Source organism: Aricia agestis, chromosome Z (assembly GCF_905147365.1).
Source record: "Aricia agestis chromosome Z, ilAriAges1.1, whole genome shotgun sequence".
NCBI classification, from domain to species: domain Eukaryota; kingdom Metazoa; phylum Arthropoda; class Insecta; order Lepidoptera; family Lycaenidae; genus Aricia; species Aricia agestis.
In genome coordinates, this window is record NC_056428.1 from 6,498,863 (window position 1) to 6,524,625 (window position 25,763).

At 38.1% G+C, this 25,763-nt stretch overlaps 1 protein-coding gene across 2 annotated transcripts in view; it reads right to left on the bottom strand.

The window, feature by feature from the left end:
• LOC121738559 (mitogen-activated protein kinase 7) overlaps positions 1-25,463 on the bottom strand; it is a 51,315-nt gene extending 25,852 nt beyond the window's left edge. For both annotated transcript variants that reach the window (XM_042130706.1, XM_042130705.1), the window contains exon 1: positions 25,305-25,463. In XM_042130706.1, the coding sequence (XP_041986640.1) occupies positions 25,305-25,380 (76 nt within the window). In that variant the 5' untranslated portion in view covers positions 25,381-25,463. The remainder of the gene's footprint in view (positions 1-25,304) is intronic.
• Between the last annotated feature and the right edge of the window lie 300 nt (positions 25,464-25,763).

Genomic DNA, 25,763 nt, shown 5'->3' on the forward strand with positions numbered 1-25,763 from the left:
CGTTACGGCCGAAATGTCTTCCCCTGGTAACGAACCATAATGACATATGAAATTAGAAATGCTAACGACCGACTATATCAAAATAAATAATTAAGATCTCACCGCAGAAGTGGGTCACAGTATTATATATAGAGCGAAAACTTAATGGCGGGTGGCGGTATTTTTCTTAGAAAACAATTCTAATTGCGTCCAGCGGGAGCACTTTCCCCTGAGCGTAGGGTTGCCAAGCCGAGCCTAATAGCCGGATAACCAGTAAAGCCGGACATCGGCAAAAAAGGGGGAAAAAGACCGCCTCTGAAAATTCTAGTTGACTTGCAATTATTTAATCCAATAAGATGTGAAACCAAAAGGAGATCCAAAAAACTTGAGAGGTATCAAGGGACACCCGGATGGAACGATGTTATAAAAAAAGAACAAAAAAAAGAGAGAGACAGAGAGAGACGCGCTACCGCACGGCTTACAACTCTAGCATTTTTGCTCTAATTGTAATATACTGACACTTTCGTGTCATGTCGTTACAATTTTTTGCGAAAGGGGGCTAGATGAGCCCCCTTTCGCAAAGCGCGATAAGACACTTCGTTCCAACAATATCCTTTATCTGACTTATGCCTTACACCCGGATGGAACGATGTTATAAAAAAAGAACAAAAAAAAGAGAGAGACAGAGAGAGACGCGCTACCGCACGGCTTACAACTCTAGCATTTTTGCTCTAATTGTAATATACTGACACTTTCGTGTCATGTCGTTACAATTTTTTGCGAAAGGGGGCTAGATGAGCCCCCTTTCGCAAAGCGCGATAAGAAACTTCGTTCCAACAATATCCTTTATCTGACTTATGCCTTATTTCTGAGGTTTTTGGACAGATGTTTATCTTTTCACTAGCATCGCTAATATGTTTTTTTCCCTAGTCATTATCAGAAGCGATAGTGAATAGATAAAATCCTGTCAAAAAACTCAGAGACTAGGCATTAATGACGCCCTACAAGTGCCAACCCTTCCAAAGGCGAAGGATCTCAGCGTGACGTAGCGCTCGGCGACTTGGCAAGCGCGCACCGTGAGACAGGAATTGCGTAAAGGTGTCGTGGTTAGTACGTCTCCAACCGCTATGACACCGGTACATAGTACATACCATTAACGTCTGTCATCGACAACGAAATTAGGCGCTTCCATTCATACAATAACACTATCCGATAAATACTCACATCGAGGAAATATTAGAATAATCATCTGAATACTAAAATGCATTTCTCGTAATATCTAGAATAAACTTCCAATAACAAGCAGGTGCACTCTTAAAATAAATATTTAACAATATTTACGTTACAAGTTTAACCTAGATACGAAAAGCCATAACCCAACAATGTGATGGCATAAACAGACACCGGACGGTCGCACTGCACAACGAAACGACTGCAATTTTTTCACAGCAAATATAATTTTAACGCGAGCGAGAGTCTAATTATATGGGGTCGTAAAAAACACATAAATCGAGAATAAAACAACGATAGCACGATTCTGGCGTCAAAAGCTCTAGCCGAATTATCGGGCTAAAACTAAATAAATTATAAGCAAAAAGTTTTTGAAAAAAAGCTTTTATTTAAATACTTTAAAAAGAAAATAAATTTCCCCTTAAAAATTCTAACTATTAAGTTATAACCTCAATATATTATACAATTTGCATTATAATAAAAGCTTGTCGCGTGATTTGTTAATAATAAACTAGTAAGTGCCAATTTAAGTGAGTAAACTGATATTATATTTTTTATTTTATTAAAGTAATTAAATATTGACAGATTGTTAAGTCTCACCGGATTCAACCAGGCATTTTCAAATGCCCGACTGGTTTTGACTTGACATAACAAGACACGATACGACACGACACGACATGTTACGATACGACACGATACGACACGACACGGCACGACAGGACACGACATGACTTTTCAATTTACTCTCAATAAGCCTTTTTGTTTGATACCCATATTGCAGAAGTGCTTTAAAAATAACTATATTCCCCTATCTTAGATGAACCGCCATATTGGATGAAGAATGATATAATACATTCGTTTCCGAGTTACTCTCAATGAGCCCTTTCATTTGCTACCCATATCACAGAAGTGCATTATAAATAACTATATCCCCTACCTTGAATGAGACGCCATATTGGATGTAGAATGACATTACGTTCGTTTCTAAGTTACTCTCAATGAGCCCTTTCATTTGATACCCATATTGCAGAAGTGCATTAAAAATAACTATACCTCTATCTTGGATGATCCGCCATATTGGATTTAGTATGACATTACATTCATTTTCGAGATACTCTCAAAAAGCCCTTTCATTTAATATCCATGTTGTAGAACTGCATAGAAAATAACTATTTCGCCATCTTGGATGGTCGGCCATATTGGATTTAGAGTTATGTCACATACAATATCATGTATTGTCATTCAAACTTAACGTGCCTGCAAAATATCAGCTCGATCGGTTAAATATATCTACTCCAAAATTGAGTTCCAAGATTTCACCCGAACATACATACTTACATACATACAGAGCAAGTTAAATAAAAGCTTTTAAAAACTTAAACGTGGAAAAAATCTTGGCCCAGAGCCAAGTGACTGATTGATGAGGATGGTCATTTCGTACGCGGCCAATCCTGTGCTTTTTCATATTTTTTAGTAAAGTAGTGGACGAGTCTATTTCTGAGACGCGAAAAACAAGCGCCCACAACGTGTACTCTGCTACGACACTGGAAAATTGGCCAAGTTTTAAATATAAGAGTTCTTTTAGAGAACAATAGAAAGGAATCATTGTGAAATGATTTGGATGAATTAATACTCAAAAGTGCGAAAGTGTGTCTGGATGTCACCTCTTTGATTTTAAACAGCTGAACCGATTTTAATAAAATTTGTTAGGATACTCGCGGTAAAGTTTACATGACGCAAGAGTATCTAAAATCATACAAGAAAGATTATATTTTAAGGTCTAAACTTTACATAATTTGAGACGAAAAGAATTATTTCGTTGGAAAGTCTTCCGAGCCTACCATCAATGCTCTACAAGACCTGGATATGGGGTCATAATCTGAAACAGGTCGTTAACCAGAGAATAGATCGAGCAGCTACCCCGGCCATATCGCGACCACAAGCGATCATAACGTCAGACTCTCATAAATTCCCCGTTTTTACTCTGGCTATTGTATTCTGAGTATATACGCGTATTTTACGAGTATGCTAGGCACCTACAGACAGCCGCAATAAAATCACATATTTTACGTTTCATAAAAATCACAAACATCCCTGTAAATTCTTCATTTATGACTTTCCGCCATCTTTTCCGTAAATTAATGCGATTATCAAAAATTATATTAAGGCTTTGATAACAAGCATTATAGTTAGATGATTTACTTGATCTCGATAAAAATAACCATGAATTAGATATTTCATCTTTCGTCTTCAATGCAAAAGTAGACCTAATATGAAAGAGAGACAAGACTAAACGTCTATTATATTTTCTTTAGAATCAAAACTTACCCTGATAATATTAATATTATTTATCTTTGATGTAGAAGACTTATGCTTTGGAGTTTTCGTGGTGGCCGATGTATTTGTGTTCTATCCAAGTATTATGAGATTCATATGACATCATACATTAATTCCTATTTTTTCCACCTACTAAAATATTCGACCACGATATTCCGAACGTGAAGAATGAAGATATAATATCTCAAAACCACTGGGGGCGTAATTATTAAAAATGGCTGCTTGTCTGAATGAATCGGTATAGGGAAGACGCAGGAAATTAGAAATTTCCTTTTTTTGTTTCTTCAATTTTAAATGTACAATTGCTATAGTTTTGATGCTGTGAGTTACCTCTAAAGTTCACCAGATTTTCGGTAAAAACCATATCAGAAAGTTTCAGACTTCCCTTGTCCTCCGTACATTTTGCGTAACACCAAGGCAAATACAATAAAAAACATTTTATCAGATAATTTCACCAACTAGTATTAACACTACAACAACTAGTACTAGCACCTCAACTAGCACCAAGGCAGAAACAGACAATAAAATAGACTAAAGACGAATAGTATTTTGTATAATATCTAAGCGATAAACATTGGAACATTTCATGCTTCAAATGTGGAAAAATATTTTGTCTAGCAATTGGAACCCCTCCAAATCATGTTTTTATTTTTGGTTTTGACCTTAAAGTTCTAGTTTATAGGTATATTCTATGTTTATACTCTGATCACTGTACACGCGCCTCCGTGGTCTAGTGGTATAGAGCGCGGCTCTTAACTCGGAGGTCGTGGGTTCGATTCCCGCGTTGTTATTTCCAAGTTTGGTTAGGACAATGCAGGCTGATCACCTGATTGTCTGACAAGTAAGATGATCCATGCGTCGGATGGGCATGTAAAAAGTCGGTCCTGCGCCTGATCTCTCGCCAGTCGTGTCGGTCGTCCGTCTCACTGGGTTATGAGAGTAAAGGAATAGAGAGTGCTCTTGTGTACTGCGCACACACTAGGGCACTATAAAATTACTCCTGCGTAGCTGGCCTGGTTTCAATGAAACCGGCCACCGTCACCGAAACCGGTGTTGGGAGCTATTATTATTATTATTATTATTACTGTACACGATTTTAATCTTGGATTCTAAAAACTTCACCGTCACTAAAGTGGTTTAGAGCTTGGCTGATGGGTCTGTATTCGGAGGTCGTTTGTTTGTTCGCTTTCCGCGTTGGTGCTAATGAAAAATGTTGTCTTGAGGACAAGGTACGACAAAGCAGACTACAAAAAAGATGGACCTTCTTTCTTCGTTTTATGGGCATTCTCTTTCTGATGGAATAAAGTAATACCAGGTAATACGTAGAAGTTCCACTTAGACACTACGACTCTTGTGTTACTTAGTTTCAATGAAACCGACCAGTTATGCCGAAATTGGTGTAGAAGCCATTTCAATAAAACATACCTTTTAAAGAATATTTTACCATATGGGTCAAAACACGCGTAAAACATTTTATACTCACTGGTATCTGTTGCTACATGCACTCCGCTCAGAAACATCAAAAGGTTAATTACCTGAAAACATAAAATAAACAATTGAACTCGTGCTGAATCATAAACATAACAGCCAAGTTATAATAAGTCGTGTTTGCATAATTCCGCACTGTGGGTAATATACTGCATGTACGTCAATTAGGATTCAGTATAAACAGCAACAAACGCGCTTTGAATAATATACAATTAATACAAAGAAAAACTATAATAATAATTAGTTATTATTATCTTCCACTATGAGGACTGGATAAGTTTTTGAGGTGAAAACTTTTTTAGCGGCGCGGTGCGGGCGGAGTCATGCATTTTTTTAAAGTGACTCGAAGGCGACGTGGTCAGAACAACAATTCGTAAGACGGAGGGAGAGTATATCGCCGGCAAGGTGTAAAAGGAAGTAATAACCCCACTATTTCTACGATTCAATGTAAGTGTATACCTGCTGTTTCGTTTTTTTTTTGCCGGCACTCAGAGTGAAACCTGTTGTTTCTCTTTAGTTCCTAACAAGTAACAATTCTGGCCCGCGGAATTTTCTGAGGCGGCTACCCAGATTGTTTGACTTGGATCGTCTTCGGATCGCCGCACGTCACGTTTTACGTTACGCGTGTCAAAAAGCGTCACCCCATCACCCGTCATACGCGCTGATCCCGAAAATACCCATTCATCACATTTACGAAAGCCATGACATGACAGTCAATCACGGTGCATGAGTCACATGTTATGCGACTTGTCCACGTACGCCAATGATGGGCAAATATAGATTACTAACACGGAATAGAGGAACATAATAATATATGCCTCATCGTCGACATCGATTATCCAAACTTAGGAGAAGATTGCTGGAGTTATTAGGGTAATCCATCGAATCCAAACATGAGGGGCCTTGAACCTTTAGAGTTAAGACCTTTCAGCGAACTGCGAGAGAGCAGAGTAAGTTGGGCGTATCCCAGAGGTAAAAAAAAAAGAATTTACTATATTAGATTTACTAGCTGACATACGAAACGTTGTTTTGGCATATTATTTTAAGTATGAAAATAGTTGTTGGACGATTTTCAGACCTGCCCGATAAGCAAACAAAATTTCAACCAAGACCCTTGAGCCGAACAGCGCGATACGAGCATTTTATATGTGAGAAAAAAAACATTTATTTACATCAGTTTCACTTTCTAAATCTATATGACGAACGAACATACAATACGATGTGTACCGTTACAAACATGTGCCTACGAGTGACGAGAGACATTCGCCACCAATCAAATCTCTATTCAAGCGTAGATACAAGCGCAATACAAATATTAAACAGTAGAGTCACTCACCTCCTTCAAACTCCCTGAACCAAAATTACATGGTTGTCGATTTTGCTAAACAAAATAACAATAATAAAGAAATAATGTTTCAATGCAGCCTCGTAAAATATTAAACGTCATCTACTACGTCGTCGTCGTCTCTACTTTGACGGTATAAAAGGGATCTTATTAGTGGAAACTGCAACATATTCTCTAGTTAGAGAAATGTTTGACGTAAATGAGAATATTTTTTGACATTTAATAGGATCTGCATCGAAGCTATAGTAATATTAAATCGTAGATTGGGTGTAATAAGCGTGTACGACGTTATTCATACTCTACTTTGCTACTTTAAATTATCTGCAATCACACTTGCGTGCGGCTCGAGCGCTCTACCACAAAGCTGGTCTACTGTATTTATTTTATGTGCTACTAGTTTATTATATCACTTCGAGTTATCTATGATACGTGTGCCGATTGCGTGTTTGGCGATGAGACGGCGGCGATCAAAATGCCAACTTGGGTCTCGTCTCTCTTATGCACATTAGTTAGGCCTGAATTCGCGTTCTTTGGTACACGGCCAGAACGAGCGGTCCTTTTGGCGTGTCGATGCGTTGGTACCGTATGTGAAATATAATGTCAGTTCAGAGACTAACGAACTACCGCCGGCTGACCTATTAAGAGCGCAGGTTGGAAACTAACTGGCCGCATTTTCCGAGTTCGTTGAGTTTTTGGATTCCGTCGTGTCGCAATTGAATTTAATTTTGAATTAGGACTGGGCTATTATGAGAATACCTATGATACGTATACATTGTAGTAGATTACGATTTATATTGGCATAGATCTAGACGAGGCCGAGGGTTTACTGATGCCACTATATGCGTAGTGCGTACCAAACTAGCTGGTTACGCAGAGCAGTAAAGCAGACATAATTAAAACGTAGCAATAAAAATAAACGCTAATTTAGTGCAATAGAAAATAGGTTAAATCAACACTTGGAAATAAACACCTCAATCATATTACAAAAGGAGGCTTAGCCAAAAATGTGTAGCATTCATCTAATAAACTACCAACCGAGCGGTATCGAGGCGTGAAATACCATGTTGATATTGGACGAGCTCGAGTGACAGGTGCATGAAATAACTGTTATTTTAGAATTTAGAGTAGCGAAATACTCTTAACGCTTTCTGACTGCGGCGTCAGCGACTGCATTTGTTACAAATTCGGAGGCCATACTTTACTACCGATCGTTTAACTCAATCTGACACATATTTGCTTGGCAAGTTATCAAAGCAATAATATTAAGAGTGAATCGGATGCACCTTACAATGAACATCGATTACGAAAAGACAAATACAGGCATCAGATGCGATAGATACATGCGACTACGAATATTCGTATATGATTGCGCACGATCGATATCGATTGTTAATGCCATAGATTATTTATGGCATTAACAATCGATAGTCATAGATGGCATCGCAATCATGGTGGCAGTCATGACTCATGATTCACCATCATGGCCCAGCGTAGAAAGGGGCCTCCAGGCAGCTTCATCATAGTGACAGTCGTATTTGTCCATTACGGCCCAACAAAACTTTACAAAACGTCACTGATTTCGCGGGACTGAAGCCCCTTTGAACATTCATCGTCCAATGATTAACAAATTAATGACTTTAAATGCCAAACAAATCCGCCACGTAAAGATGACGCCCTCGCATGACAGGGTGCAGACAGAAATAAGTCTGCAGGCTGAAAAAGCCAAGCATTTCCGGCTGGCTCATGCGCCCGCGCCGCTGACACAGTTAGGTAACAGATTTCCCAAATGAGCATTTTATTATACACAGTATATTCTTGTGCTTCTCCGCGCCCATCCTGCACAATTATGCGCCAGTAACATTAATAATAATACATTCATATTACATCTATATTAATTATGGATAAAACGGGATGCTTCAGAGGAAATGTTACGCCCTAACTACAATAAGGTAAAAACTAAAATCGAATATTTTTATAGAAAGGATACTTAAAACATTTAGATTTGACAAACTTTAGGAATGAATTAAATCGTTGACAAATGCCCCTGTTTTCCATGTCAACACAACAGGAAAACCAACGTCCCGGTAATAAACCACCAGCAAGCTGAATAGTTGGAAATAAAATGTGAAGGAAACAAACAATGAAACTATTAAATAAAGTGAAGAATTTCAAGCCCGAACACAACATAAATAAAGCAATAACATTATTCACTACACCCGTGACGCAGACTTACAATGTACACGTATTGTTCGCCCTTGACAATCGAAAGATGTATTAGTTAAAGCCAAAATTGTAACGAGCGAACCTGTAATATCAATGACTGAGTCACAAGTACGAATTTAACGTGTCCAATTTGCCTAGATCTCTCCCACCTGTTCCACCATGCGAACATTCAGTCTAAAACGGGACTTAAATAGTAGAGGTGGAAAATGACGTCAAAAAAGCCGATGAGATAATAAATATATTTTACCGATAATAAGTTGTTAAAGGGGTTATGCAAAACTGGAGCAGTTTTTAGGCAGAAGTTTTTAGAGATTAAGAAAGGAGTAACGAATAAAAGTAACGGAGGAGATTTTGACTAAGAAGAGATAATGGAAAATATTTATTTTCCTTCGGACACGAATTTCGCAGAATATGTTGCAACTGGATCCAAAAAATAACAAAGTAACATGATAACATTGCAAAAGAAGCTTTTAGGACAGATTATATTTTTGAACATTTCGCTACAGCTGTTTTTAATGTTTGCCTTGCGATGGCCTAATCTTTTAACATTTTTTAAACGATCTAGGACGATTTATTGCATTTATTAAGTGTCACCGCGTTGCACAATTTTAAAAGGTTCGTCATATAATTTAGGCGTGTAACCTTCCACGTATTTAATGAATATGTTGCACGTTTGATTAATTGCACACTATATTTATTCACATTGACCAAAACATTTACAAGCTAGTTCAAAAACCGCACCGCAAAAACGGTTGCAGTATGCATGTCGCATGCGCCAAAAAGGGTATTACCAAAGGCGATCCCCTCTTTCAAGAATGATACTATTTCTTTCGCGGTGACGACTGACGTATAATCATTTAATAGTCTACAAATTGTTAATCGTATAACCCATTTTATGTAATGCACTGCGCTGCTAAATTACTTGTCTGCCTACGCACGACATTTTACCTTCATTTTCGTTAGATGCGAATACGTGCTGGAAGGAGGCCGATATTTACTTTCGTTTTCCTCTTATGAAACCGAAACTTGTGATGTTTTGCATGGGATTTTTTGGTAAATCTATCTGAAGAGGAGTACCAGAGGAGAACTAAATACGATACTTAGAAACCAACTCAATCTGATGTAAATGAATTCGACAGACGCGAAAAAGAACATAAAACGCTTTAATTGTCCATAACGAACGCCATAGATATATATATATACGGGCGTTGCGACGTGACAAGGAAAATTACTCATAGTGGGTTTCAATGTCGAAGCATCAAAAGCGCGTATTATATGAAAACATAAATATTTGGAGAAGCTCACTGAGATTTTAATATTGAATAGGTAGCAGTCAACAGACGAGATCAATCATCGCATGTAATACTAATCTATTGCGTGTTTAGAAGTACCCAGTGGAAACATCAACCGATGTGCGTATAAGTAGGCCAATATGGAAGTTATAAGCGGTTTGCAAACTTTTACCATAACTTTTTTAAATCGATTCCTTTATCCTGAGAAAGAAAATCCGATGGAACATCTTTACCACAAGTAACATTGTAAATGGGTGAACCATGTGAGAAAAACAGTGATGGAAAGAGGATTTATCATTTCTCTTGACTATTTCCAGGTAACATTTCTGACGTTGCAAAGGAAGCATTAAATTCCAGGTTGTTGAGTTTACGAACAGCAACACATCGTATTCATCTATCAGCGTTTTAGTTGCAAATTGCAATTACGTTGGCACTTGTCACATCATATCTGTTAGTACTTTGCACAATTTATTTTTACAACGATAACAAATCATCACCATCAGCTAGTTCTGAACGTTTTGGCAACGAAAGTGTGATCATGCTGTATTGCCAAAACATGGAAAATTGGATAAACAATGGCTATTAAGCTGCGCATCGGAATTGAGATTTACGGAACAATACCATTTAGTTGCTTTGTATTGTAAATCGTATATATTGCATCGTCAAATATCTTCAAGTATTTATTTAATACATACAGACAAAAGTCCGTAAGACGACAGTGAACATATTTAAAGTAAATCTGTCCGTTACTTGTGCACTTGTTATAACCAAAAAGCCTCTATTGTTATGTTGAATAACATCAAGAATTTGCACAATAACATTCTCGAATCTTGGATCATCCGTAATGGTTGTAAACATAACTTTTGGATGCAGCGCTAAATATTAATTAAATCTCTTAAAATAAACGAGTGCATATGCAATTGGAAATCGGCTGCGGTCCAGCCAGTTGAGTCCGGTCCAAGATGCTGTCTGTGATAATGGTAATACGGTACGTGTCCACACCTTGAACTGTTGCCGTTCAACGACATCTGACGTTCGCCGTCACCACGGGAAATTAAAAATCGATCTATCATTGTTGTTATACATACATCAGACGGTATTCCGATGCGATTGATGGAAGATCAGTCCCAGGACCGACGTATTATATGCCCATCCGTCGCATGGATCATTATTCTTGTCAGACACTCAGTCTCCACTACCCTAACCAAGCTTGAAAACAGTTGTTTTGGGTTTTAAAGACGAGTTGCTTCAATTCGATAATGGAGCATATGATCAACGTGGTAAAAATACAGCTCTACCATCAAAGCTAAAGGCACTACCAGACAGCTTCATGTTACTCCAATATTGTGACAACATTGCAGGATGACAGACATTTGTAGTATTTCTGTTTACCAATCAAAATGAGACAAAAACATTTGTTGTCGGAAACTAAAACATTGTATTATTTGATAATATTGAATGTGACTTTGCACTTAAAGACGACCGTTATAGTTGCATTTGCAACAAATAACGGATTAGTATATTTATGCTAAAACCAAAATCGTAAACAATAATTCATAATTTGGCAAAGTCTAAACAAATAAATTTGTCACAAATAGACAACCACTTCGAAAACAACAATTAATAGGCGCTAGGGGAGTCATAAGTGGGATCAGACAACCTCGTCACGAAGGTTGTCTCTTTCCACTGGAAGTGAACGATCGAGACAGCTGATGATTTATGGCGAAGCGGCAATGCTTCCACCTGTCACTTCGGTGAGCGTGTTTAGAAAAAAAGTATAAAAAGTGAATAGCGCATCGTAAAGTTTGGAACGAGGTCAAGGTAGGCACATAAAAACGGCTCCACTAATTACTTTTTCGTGTCAATATTGTGCAAAACACGCTTATATTGTGGACAAAAATAAAGAAAGTGATATATTAAGGTGATCTGAAAATCAACACTGTATGCTGCAGTGTACATACACTATTTATTAGTCTGTGCTAAATGCTATAATATCTGTTAGGAGACGGAGTATTTAATTAAAATTATGATTCAACTGTATAATATTGTGTCTAAACATATTACATCTCTGAAAACGCCACGCCCGCAAAGGGATCATTCAACAATTAAAAATGATCACGTAATTGTTGAACGATCCCAAACGAGTAGAGTCTGGAAACTTGACAGTCTAAAATACTTACAACGAATAGAAGTGCACACGAACTTTTACAAAAAATATAAAAAAGTACACGAAACACAAAAAAAATAAATTATAATTAATTGACACATCTGACAGCATAACACTTTTCGATTGTTTTTAACACGTCATTAGCGTAATTTATATAAACTGTATCAGACTCCCGCGGATGTAATATGATAAGTTTGAGCTACATCTCGTACAATGACCGCAAGCGATATTAACAGTTATTCAATCATCATTATATTTCTCTCACTTGCTTCTGAGTACTGACTACTGACTCTACTTTCTAGAAATGTGCCACACATATTTAAGGTAAAAGCACTAATGGTAGACTCGGAACTAATAGATGACACTTACGACAAAAATACCATAAAAATAAGAATTAGTCTAATTTTTTCTCAACACTATAAATTTTATAAGCTTCTCAAGCTATCTTTTGATGTGAAAAAATATATTAGGGACGCTTTCGGGAACAAAATTTTAAAATGGGATCAGTTTTCGTAAAAATGTGACCGCGTCAACACGCGCTCGGCAGTTTCTTAGCTAATATTTAAGGAAGGCGAAATTTTGCACGTAGGTTTTGAATACATTTATTTGATTTTTTGTAATTTCTATTGATTTCATTGGATTAATGGTCATGTTGTTTACACTAATTAATGATTATTTATGATTTTTTATCCATTTTCCCTAACAATATAAAGGGTGTCTACTATTAGTTCTTGAAAATGTAAAAAACCTAATAGATGACATGGAACTCATATCATCATTTTGCAATACATACTTAAGTTATTTTGTAGTTTATTCATCAATATTCTCTGAAAATATAATTCTATTAACAAGCTAACAAATTACAACTACTGTACCTAAAAATTGACATATTAAACCTTGTCTGATCTAAAAATCGATTGCTTTAGTTTTTTATCAGTAAAAAGAAGAAAAAGGAGAACTGAGAAAAGAAAGAAGAACAAAGAAGAGGCAAGAGAAGCATGGAGACTAAAGACTCAAAATAAATTTGCTAGGAAAAAATATATGAAAAATAAAAATAAAAGGAAAGATAGTTTTAGCATGGAAAAAGAATGGATAGAATCTGGAGACAACGTGGATAATATTTCATATGCATGTAGTTACTATGATGAAGTAAATGAAATCTTTTGAAAAAACGGCAAATAAAGACCTAATAATAGGAAAAATGTTAAATGTAATGTAATGTTCTATGTCAACTATCAGTTCATATTGGTGTCGACTATTAGTGATGTTCGTTTACTGTGATGTCATCTATTAGTTGTTATGACTAAGTTTACAAAAAGACCAATAATTTATTTTTTAATTGATTTGTCAGTGAATAATCATAATAGTTTTATTTTGTAAGAGTTACTGAAGACATGGAAGAAGTTAACAATCCTTTATTTTAATAAATATATATTTTACAACATTCAAATGTTCCATGTTTCCTTAAAGCGTCTGCCATTAGTGCTTTTACCTTAAAGCAATTTGTTGGTAGAGCGATAAACTACCGCTTTGCGAAATAGATAAAAAGGTCAAACGCTCTCTTATTTTTAAATTACAAAAAAAATAAAACCTAAGACACTAAAATAATATGAGCTGGTATAGAAACAAGTAGCCTATAAAAACGTAATAAGAATTCCGAAACAATAAATTCAGCAAGAATAAGGATCGATGACGTTAAAGTTGAGCGTACATTGATCATTTATATTCCAAGCGCATCACGTGACTCGACTAATACAACAATTGCAACGCGTGCTTTGAATCACATAGAAAATTTCATTCAAATAAAATATACAAAAGAAGCAGCAGTTAATGTTCTAAGAAAAACGTTCAAATCGTATAAAAGTCCTCATGTTTTCCGGGTATCGGTTAAACATACATTACCATTACCACCGCCCCCCATACCGGAATGTCTAGCCAGGGGGGTGAGACAAAATCTTTTCGTTTTTGCATCGTTATAGAATCGCCGATGAAAATGTATGGAATTGACATAAGCATTCGTTAACATGACGTTGACATTCGACTCGTCTAATGTCAATTCCATACATTTTGATCGGCGATTCTATAACGAAGCGAAAACGAAAAAGTCTCAGAGCGCCACTTGCCAGCTTGACTGTCACAAAATAGGTTGGAATAGGATGTCCGTGCTCATCAACGTCAAAAGTACTTGAAAATTACTGATAAGTAGGAACTAGGATGCATCCTAAGGGTTTAAAGAATTCCAAAAATAACTTGTGAAAAATTAAATTTCCAAAGTCCCAGTCCTCAATAAGCTGTCTGGAGTTTAAAAAAGCGTTTCAAAACTCTTCTTTTATCTTCTGCTCTCACTTCAAAATGCCTTCTTGCTAATAAATTAGTTTATTTTGTCTCAATAGATAACAGTTACTCATTGTTTGTAACAGAATTGTTTTCATTTAAACCAGATCGGATCGCAAGGTTACAAGTTTTTGTTTTTATTTCGTGTCAATGTCACACAGTTGCAGCGCTCTGTAGCGTAATCTTTGAAATTGTTACGTGTTCATTTGTTATGTAGTGTAGTAACATAGGAGCATTCTTTGAATTTAAATCTCATAATAATAACTCCCGCGCCGATTTCGGTGACGGTAGCCGGTTTCATTGAAACCAGGCCAGTTTCGCAGGACTAAATTTTATAGTACCCAAGTGTGTCAAGCAGTACGCAAGAGCACTCTTTCTTTTTTAGGGTTCCGTACCCAATGGGTAAAAACGGGACCCTATTACTAAGACTTCGTTGTCTGTCCGTCTGTCTGTCTCCAGGCTGTATCTCAAAAACCGCTATAGCTGACTTCTGAAATTTTCACAGATTGTGTTTATCTGTTGCCGCTTTAACAAATACTGAAAACAAAATAAAATTAATATTTAAGGGGGGGCTCCCATACAACAAACATGATTTTTTGATTTTTTCGGCCTTTTTCGCTATGAATAATCGCAAGAGGTAGGCACTTGAATTTTTCACACATTCTTTTTTTATATGTGTACTTTAATATTTAATAATAATATTAAAATAAAATAAAAATTTGAGCGGGGCATAATAATGTAAATTCCCATACAAAAAACACAATTTTTAGCCCATTTTTGCTCTGTATCGGTACGGAACGCTTCGTGCGCGAGTCCGATTGTCCGCACTTGGCCGATATTTATATCCCAGTAGGGTGGGACGGATGACGAACTCGATTTGCGGGAGATAAGGCGCTGGACCGACTTTTTATGCCTATTCAACGCATGGAGGCGTACTGTGCATATGAAATCTCATACCTTATAGGCTTAGGAGGTATAAGGGATGGTTTTTCAAAATTTTCGTATGAAGCGCTCAATGTAAACCCTGTAGTTTTGAAAGTTTTCTAAATTTTAACGAAGACAGTTATATGTACCTAACCACCGCGGCATTAATGAATATTTACGGGCGCGGTGTTGAAAAAATCACATATAATTTCATATAAATACTTATCATATTTTTGGAAACTCTTTCGGAGCATATTATCATGATTTGTGTGTAGATTTCCGTAGCATTTTCGTTGAGATAAATCGTCTTGGTAATATGCGAGATATTTTATTGACGTCACTCCTGTTCGTAAATAGGGTGTGACTAAAGAAAATTGTTCGTTTTCGGTCCTATGACCAAACAGATTTTCGTCCCCCTACAGAGGTAAGAATTTCCAGCAACTTAACAACAACGGTCGCGGTTACTTTAGGGGTTCCAATTTTGAAGGTATTAGCCATTAGGTAGACCTTCGATAAAGTATAAAGCTCAATTTTTGTCTTATTTTCTTCAGGCTAACCGTATGAATCTGAAGTTTTGCTGTCACTGGCTCGTGGATTACTAGTAAAAGCTAATTTCCATCCATAAAAATGGTGGAAATCTATTTGTGCGCGTGCGTTGGCGGCGGGTGCCGTCCGCGACTCGGTCGTGTTTGTGTTGGGACTCGCGAACGATCTTATTATTCTCCGAAATGAAGTCAAACTATGTAATTAAATGTTGTTTTCAAACGTTACCGGGAGCCTGTCGAGATTATCGCGTTTAAGATCACTTCTGATTATACCGTTAAATTGTTTTATCGCTTTTATTTATAGTCTCCTCGGGATTGTTTTCAGATGCGCTCGGAGAGAAAATTCGGAAAAGCCTTCAGGTTCTTAATAAGAACACTCCATGGACTCATGCTGCTGCCTTTATATGTTTAATTAGAGGAGCCACTCGACAGATAAAACCAGAATGGCGCTAACCTGGAGCAAATAGGTTTATGCAAAATGACAAAACGCAAATATGACGATCAAACATTCATTTATTTTGGTAACACTTCTATCGAAATAGAATTAGCTATGTTGTTGATTCTTAAATCTTGATGCTCTTCCATGAATAGGGCTACCTAAATAATTTCATGACAAATTGACAGATGACGTCAATACTATCCTTCTAAAAATAATAGACAAAAACGTGTGTCGTATCCCTATTGTCGTTCGTAGTTTGGTTTATGGGTGGGCAGTTAAAATATATACCGGTCTCGGTTTGTCGTTACAAATAGAATTTTGGCACTGGCTATCTCTCGTTGTGTAATTCATATAAACCACTTGTACAATCCGAACTATGTTTTTGTCAACATTCTTTATTATAAATATGGTTATTTATTTGGTGTAGTGGGCGGGGTTATTTCTAATGATGACTGTTCTTTGGAGAATATTTGACTGTGTTTTCATGTTAGTATTGGCGAATATCGGTTCTTCTTCCTAAGGAACCCCTGTAATAGGTAGAGAATTGGATGATGATCTTCTAAATGTAAGAGTTAAATGCAGCCGGTAGTACTTAGTTATATGTTATAGTGAATCTGTCTCTGGCTCTCTAGAATCTCTTTCGTTCACTTTTTTTCTCTAAATCTTATTATTCTTCTATTACTTTTAATACTACATAGGTATTTAGCATGAAAAAAATTAGTTCTGATTTATTACTTCTGAATAATGACAAATCAATTCAAAACATGTTTATTCACATCGCTCCAAGTAGAGATAAGAGGGATGATGATATATTATGTAGTAAATAAAACAAACTACAACCCAGTAGTACAACGCTGGCATTGACTGGCTGACACCGCCACCTGCCATAACATTGCTGGCTGTCACAACACGCATCTTCACGCAGCGGAAATACTATGCGTTTACTACGACAATACTACAGATACATAGGTCACAACTGGGTGCTCGAACGCCAAATCTACTACAGCTATCAGCCAAAGAAGAAAGAACTGTGTCGGTTCCTTCTCTTATCTCTTCCTTCCTTGGCTGATTGGCTTGGTTTGGCCTTGCTGATTTCCTATTAAGCCACTTAGAAACCATCCTTATTAGGTAATTTATACAGTACTCTCTGAGTAAAGTAAGTAGTCTGTAGAAATGGGACAGCCCATTTCTACAGACTAATTACTTTACTCGGTTTTGTCAATACCGTTTTCCCAGCAATTAGGGCATAGTCTCCTAAGGTCAAAAGAAAAATCTTAAAATGGAAGCGGGAAAGTTAAAAACACAGGCTTTTAATGCAAAATCAAACAATTTTATTTTGGAACACCTAATGATCACAAAATTAAAAATAGCGAATGAATCAAAGGGAAAATTAGCAGACGAGGAAGGAAGCTCGCTTTAAGATGTAATCCACTTACGATGTTCATTAAAACGCTGGAAAAACCAAATCCGACTGGAATTTAATTAAAATTGAGCACGAGAATATTCAGTGCAGATACGAATTTTGTACTAAGCTCACCCCAATTTTTTTTTCTAATCTCTTGGGATGTTTTTGACAGTAGTAATTAGAGTAAAAGTTCTTGCTAATAAGGTATAATTAATACCACGCAGAGCCATACGAATAACATTAACAACCACGTCGAGAGCCGAGATTTTAACATACAAGTCGCTGGAATGAAAATGGGGTCAACATATTATTTTTAGACGGAATCCTAAAATATGAGAATCACGTCCAATAGTTCTAATGAATGTGGAGTTTATTGTAACGTGAAGACATTTTACGTTACATTTACTAGAATTCTAATTTACTGCTTTACCTTGGTACTAATTATTCCGTTGTATAATTCAAAGAATTTTATTTCATTTGTTGTACCTGATGCTGAAGTAAACACAAACATTACTAAAAGCATATCAACTCTCGTCCTAAAATGTAGAGTTATCAACAATTATTCGCAAGACAAAATAAAAATTTGATTGTAAAGTTATACGACTGTAAAATGTTATCTTTAATCTTTACAATAGAGATATACAAGTAAATTACATTAGTAATAAACTGTGATCACTGATCAATATTAAGTTACAATCGCATTACAACGGTTACGGTAACAAAAGCACGTGATTCTGAGACAAAAGATCAAGGTGTTGCATCTTGTTACGGAGACCTTGCCTCATGCTTATTTCAAGTTTGCACAGATGTGTTCTGGATATTATCAGTTATTTAAATGACTTATAAAATTATTTTATAGAGAAAATTTAATGTGTATTTTCAGTTTGAAATTAAGCGATTCAAAGGCAATATTCAAACTAAACTCTATTCAAAATCTTGTGTTATATTAATTGTTTCGCGCGGCACGGAACATAGACACTGATAAAAGTCTGAAAATTCTTCAAAGTGCTCTATTGTGACTTGTGAACCATTTCATAGGCACTCCGCACCCATGACTTCTCATGTTCCCGTTACGTCCTGTTTCCAAAAATTCGTTATTTATTAATAACATTTTATTTTTTTGTTTTTGCAATAAGTACCCTTGAAAACATTGCATAATGTTGTAACGACCTAACGAAAGTCTTCCACTTTTTTTTATGAAATAAGGGGGCAAACGAGCAAACGGGTCACCTGATGGAAAGCAACTTCCGTCGCCCATGGACACTCGCAGCATCAGGAGAGCTGCAGGTGCGTTGCCGGCCTTTTAAGAGGGAATATTGTAATAGGGGAGGGTACGGATGGGAAGGGAAGGGAATAGGGGAGGGTAGGAAAGGGAATAGGGTAGGGGATTGGGCCTCCGGTAAACTCACTCACTCGGCGAAACACAGCGCAAGCGCTGTTTCACGCCGGTTTTCTGTGAGAACGTGGTATTTCTTCGGTCGAGCCAGCCCATTCGTGAGGAAGCATGGCTCTCCCACGTACAACCACTCTACTTTTGAGAGATGTCAAAACACTCCATAAAAATCCCTTCTCGGAATCCCTTTTTCGCTGAGACATTTCCAAACTTGCCATACAATGTTTGAGAAACTAATCTCCCCACCCATACTTTGCTCTACATCGGAACATTGCAGCATTGTCGGGCGCCTCGGTCCAGTTATGCAAGCTCCAGACACGTGCATTGTGCATTTGTTTACGAGACTTACATAAGTCGCGCGTCTCCCGTCACACTTCACACTCCACAGTCCACACCCACCACATCTCGAAATATACTCGGAAAATTAACGCGAAAATAAGGGATAACTCATACAAATCGGAATGTACTAAAGGGCGCCTACTCTTGTTTGTTGAGAGCGCCCACTCTTTCGTTAATTGCTTTCGGACTTTCGAGTTACCTACGCATTTTTTCGGTGAGACAAATGTTTGCAAAAACTTCCATGCTAATAACAAATAGGTGAAAGTGTCTCTGTATGTCTGACGGTCTGTTCGTCTGTTGCCTTTTAGGCTTTTAGTGTCTAAACACACTAGGCCGATAAAACGCGGCCGAAATTCAATGCAATGTATTTTAAATTGCTGATGACACACCATGCCAAAATAACGTCGCGTTATATTGTATGCGTAGCGCATTGCAAGCGTAATCATGCCGAAGTTCAGCCGCGTATTTTCGGTCTAGTGTTTGAACACTTCGGCTAGGCTTCGGAATGATATGAGCGACCCAGGCGATAGGGATAAGGATATATTATATTTGGAAAAAAATTGGCATGTACAATGGATATACTTTGAGTCTCGAGGCTGGTCGTATTTTCTCGCGCTACGTATCGGCGTATGGTCGTATTTTTTGCTGAAAAAGGCGGCTCTATACGAATGTCAGAATTGGATCGAATGACAAGACTGGCGGTCTTACTTCTGATTTTATATTTGGGTCACCAAAAATCAAGACTTTTTATTCGCTCAGGCCTTCTGAGGCGTATATTAACGGTTATTTTGAGAACTGGCTGGCATAAAACTAGACCGTTTTGACAGCCTTAATTGCAATTAAAAAGTTAACAGCCTAATCACATTAGAAAGTAAAACAAACGGATCGCTTGCAGTTAAGTGCGCGTCTTCTCGCTCCACGGACCCAGGTACCGTATTTCATCTAAAATATTACCGCAACTAAACAAAATTACCAACGGTAGTTCGGACATTGAGCACTGTGTAAACAATGTACATTATGCTCACAAATAAATTAATTGCATAAATATCAGAGGAGCAATAGGGGAGTTGACAACTTTTTTTAAATAGTTTTAAGCGCTTCAGTTGTTTACAATAATACCTGTAAATTAATATTTTATTCATGATTATGCCCTAGAATGAGTTATAAATTATTTTAAATACTGAATTCATAATATGTCACAAAAACGCAGCCTAGGTCACGTGATCACGTAGTGACGTCATCGTTCATGAAACAAAACAAGCGTCTTAGACAAAGCAAAAGTGAGTAAGTGTTTAACCTAACAACTGTCAATTTTGTTTGACACTGAACGATGACGTCACTGCTTCAGATTGGCGTTTCCAATCACGTGATTTACATTTAATAAATTCATTTTTTTTCAATGTAAAATAAAATAAATCAATAATTATTTTTTCGTTATTTGTATTGTTTTAGGGAGGAGTCATCTGACGAAGGTGAAGAATAGCTGTGGCCAAATCGTTTCCTCACGAGGGGGGGTTCTGTCCGAGATCGAGGATTTCTATAGCCGCTTGTATGCTTCACATGCTTCGCAACCTGATCCTCGTGATGACGACCCGCGTGCCAAACTCACCCGGCATCTTTCTGGTGAGCTTCCTGACGTCAGTATAGGCGAAATCGGATTGGCTCTGAAACAACTTAAAGGAGGAAAGGCCCCGGGAAGGGACGGAATTACGATCGAACTTCTCAGAGCGGGAGGTGAACCCGTCTTGAGAGAGCTTCGTAAAGTCTTTAATTTTGTCCTTCAACGGGGAGTTTCCCCCGAAGAGTGGCTTAAAAGCGAGGTGGTTCCCTTTTTTAAGAAGGGCGATAACACCCTTCTTAAAAATTATAGACCCATCTCGCTTTTGAGTCACATATATAAGTTGTTTTCTAGGATCATTACGAATCGCCTATCCAATAAACTTGACGAATTCCAGCCACCGGAGCAGACTGGGTTTCGCAGAGGCTTTAGCACCATAGACCATATTCACACCTTAAGGCAAGTTGTACAAAAGTCACATGAGTACAGGCAGCCATTGTGCCTTGCCTTTGTGGACTATGAGAAGGCTTTTGACTCTGTTGAGACCTGGGCTGTTCTGGAAGCCCTGCAACGATGTCAAGTCGATTGGCGTTACGTCGAAGTTTTGAAAGGTCTATATAATGCCGCGTCTATGTCCGTCCGAGTACAGGGGGCCACAACAAGGCCAATCTATTTGCATCGAGGAGTGAGACAGGGGGATATTATTTCCCCGAAACTGTTCACAAATGCGTTAGAGGACGCCTTCAAGACCCTAAACTGGAAAGGACGTGGCATAAACGTTAATGGCAAGTACCTCTCACACCTTCGTTTCGCTGACGATATCGTCATATTGGCAGAATCGTTGGAGGACTTGCAGGAAATGTTGAACGACCTAAATGAATCTTCCCGGCGGATCGGTCTCGGGATGAACTTGGACAAGACGAAAGTCATGTTCAACGAACATGTTCTCCCGAGACCGGTTGCAGTTAACGGTGTCTTTCTCGAAGTCGTAACGGAATATGTCTATTTGGGGCACATACTGCAGGTAGGTAGACATAACTTCGAGAGAGAAACCGATAGGAGGATACAATTGGGTTGGGCAGCATTCAGGAAGCTAAGCCACATTCTCACGTCGCATATTCCGCAGAGCTTGAAGACGAAAGTCTTCGATCAATGCGTGCTTCCCGTTATGACCTACGGGGCGGAAACCTGGCCTTTTACAGCAAGGCTAGCTCGTAAGTTTTCCGTCGCTCAGCGTGCTATGGAACGCGCTATGCTCGGAGTTTCTTTGGCGGATAAGCTTCGAAATGAAACAATTCGTCAAAGAACTAAAGTCACCGACATAGTGCAGAAAATCAGTACGCTGAAGTGGAACTGGGCTGGTCACGTAGCTCGAAGAACAGACAATCGCTGGTGTAAACTTACTCTGGAATGGAGACCAAGGCTGGGAAATCGGGGTGTAGGTCGACCTCCAACTAGGTGGGACGACGATCTCCGCTTAGTTGCAGGCCCATGTTGGATGCGAGTAGCAGGAGATCGGTCATCTTGGCGTTCATTGAGAGGCCTATGTCCAGCAGTGGACGACTATAGGCTGATATGATGATGATGATGATTGTTTTAGAGTTAATAATTATTTTAAAATTTTAAACATACTGTCAACTCCCGGATTATTTTTGTGTTGTGCTTACGAATAGCACGGTAGATAGCTCCTCGAGTGAAGTAATTTTTATTTTTTTTATAATGGGAAAGTTCGAATAAAGTAAACTTTTACACTAACCCCCTTTCTAATAAAAAAAAAAACACAATAATCGGCCAAGTGCGAGTCGGACTCGTGCACGATGGGTTCCGTACCGCTATAGAGCAAAAAGAGATAAAAATTGTATTTTTTGTATGGCAGCGGCGAGGCGAGCACTTTCAGCGCTACCATTCCAGTGTAGCGCGGCCCTAAGAGGGGTACCACTTACCAGGGTTTTAAAAAGTTTTTAAATTTGACACAAATTTTGTTGACACCGCGCGCTATAAACTAAAGTACACGCGGACGAAGTCGCGGGCAACAGCTAGTAACTAATAAGTATGATTAGTTCTATGTTTAGCCCCAATTTCACCAACGTCTGTTAGTGTTAACAGCTTGTTAAAATGTCCTGTCTTCTCTTTCATTCATATGAAAAACGAAACAGCTAACGTGATACTAATTCGAGCATTAACTTTAACAGTCGTTGGTGAAATTTGGTCTTAAGGTTACGTCACTGCCTGCACAGATAAAGTACTGAGTTATTTAATACCGTAGAATAGATATAACAATCGAAAAAAATCGAGACTTAAATGTAAGATGATACCACATCTTATGGAAAGACTTTTGGGCAAGCATCAGCGCGATGTAGAAGACGCACGGCGCCATTTATTATGAATTTTTTGAACAAATTTACGACCCATACAACCCTTTTTTCCAGTAAAAAAGTAGCCCATGTCCTTTCTCAGGCTTTAGACTATCTGTGTACAAAATTTCATTACAATCGATTCGGTAGTTTTGGCGTTTGGCGTGAAAGCGAGACTGACAGACAGACAGACAGACAGAGATACTTTCGCATTTATAATATTAGTATAGATTATGTGTACACTGCACAGCTGTTTTTGGGTATTTTGATTAATTAAGGGCCGCACTACACCGGAATGGCAGCTGCGAGGCGAGCACTTTCAGCGCTGCCATTCCGGTGTAGCGCGGCCCTAAGAGGGGTACCATTTACCAGGGTTTTAAAAAGTTTTTAAATTTGACACAAAAACCGCGCGCTATAAACTAAAGTCCACGCGGACAAAGTCGCGGGCAACAGCTAGTTATGAAAAAAAACAATAATATATAATAAAGTAGGTGTGATTAGTTCTGTTACAATAATGAAGTAAAAAATAAAACGCCATCTGTTTTCATATATTAGAATAGAATAGAATTAAAATGTTGATTGCATTGATATAAGTATTTTCTGGATGGAATATAGGCCAACACGGTACACTCGAACTCCTTAGAAATGCAGTAGGAGTTCTATAAGATAAGATAGATTGATTATTATTATACCAAGTGATAATATTATTAAACATAATATTCTAACGTATTAAAAACTATAAACAAAAACATAATAACTAATAAGTGTGATTAGTTCTATGTTACAATGAAGTAAAAAATAAAACGCCATCTGTTGAACCGTATTAGAACTAAAATGTTCATTGCATCGATATATTTTTTATAATATTATACATAAAATATATTTAAGATTTTTGAAATATTATTTTAATACACATCCAAGACCCAGGAACATTGAAAACTTTTTGTTCCGCCTGCGGGACTCGAACCCAGGACCCCCGGGATGAGCGCTGGCCACGCGCAATGCGAATTAATTTTCATCGATATTTTCATGGAAATAAGATATTTTCCCACATCAAAATGTAGCCTATGTCCTTTCTCAGACTCTAGAATAACTGTGTACAAAATTTCATTGCAATCGGTTCAGTAGTTTTGGCGTGAAAGCGACACAGACAGAGATACTTTCGCATTTATAATATTATAGTATAGATTGCTTATTATCTTAAGATTCTTAAGAACTACTGAAGCAGTTTTTATGTTATTTGGCAAACATGAAAAATAGACCACGTTAAGGGACATAGGCTATTTTTTTTGCGGAAAAATGTACAGTCGCGAGAAATTCCTAAATTACGCAAGCGAAGCCGCGCGGATCATCTATATATAATAAAATCGTAGGAAAGTCAATGCTGTACATGGAATATTTTTGTACAATAATAATACTTGGGACGTGATCTACTATACTAACGCGGACGAAGTCGCGGGCAACAGCTAGTGTTTATATAAATGTATCGATTGGGTGCTGCACGTGCGTCCGCGCAAAACAACGAAGCTTATCACCACAAGTCTAGAGGTAGACAATTCAACGAAAAACTACGGCGAAAGGTACGCTCCTAATGCGTTGATTTTCAGCATCAATGGACCTTTAACAACGGCCTGAGAAGTAGGCAGTAGGGTGGTAATTTTTAGGGTTCCGTCCCCATGGGTAACAACGGGACCCTATTACTAAGACTTCAATGTCTGTCCGTCTGTCTCCAGGCTGTATCTCAAGAAATTTTCACAGATTGTGTAGGTATGTCTGTTGCCGCTTTAACAAATACTAAGAACAAAATAATCTTAATATTTAAGGAAGCTCCCATACAAAAAAAAACAATTTTTGGCCTATTTTTGCTCTGTAGCCTGTAGGTACGGAACCCTTCGTGACCGAGTCCAACTCGCACATGGCCAATTATTTTAATTTAGTGTTGATTACAGTACCGTCGCAATGCCTGCAGCGCTTGGCCTCCGGTGGTGCGATGGTGTCGTCCCCGTGCTCGCGGTGTCGCACCGGCATGGCCGCGCATGCCGCGCCAACGCCACCAGTGACCACGGCGGCACTAGCACGCCGCTCCTCAAGCGGCTCGGCAGCCACTGAGGCCCGCCCGCCCCGGCCGGTAGGCGGCGCCCGACGCGGGCTATTCTGGGCGGCGGTGACTCACGCGATGCGCTCGCGATGAGCGGCGCCCGCGCACCTCAGCCTTTTCTATGCCACCCTACTGAACTACAGCCCCAGATCCGCGTAAACATCCCCTTTTAACCGACTTACGAAGAGAGGTTATCATTTCGATAAATGGGTTCCAAATATTTAGACTCAATTTACTAGCCTTACATTATATTATTATGCCACCCTAGCGAACTAGGTACTTACTGTAGTTTGGTAGGGTGGCTTTCAGTAGG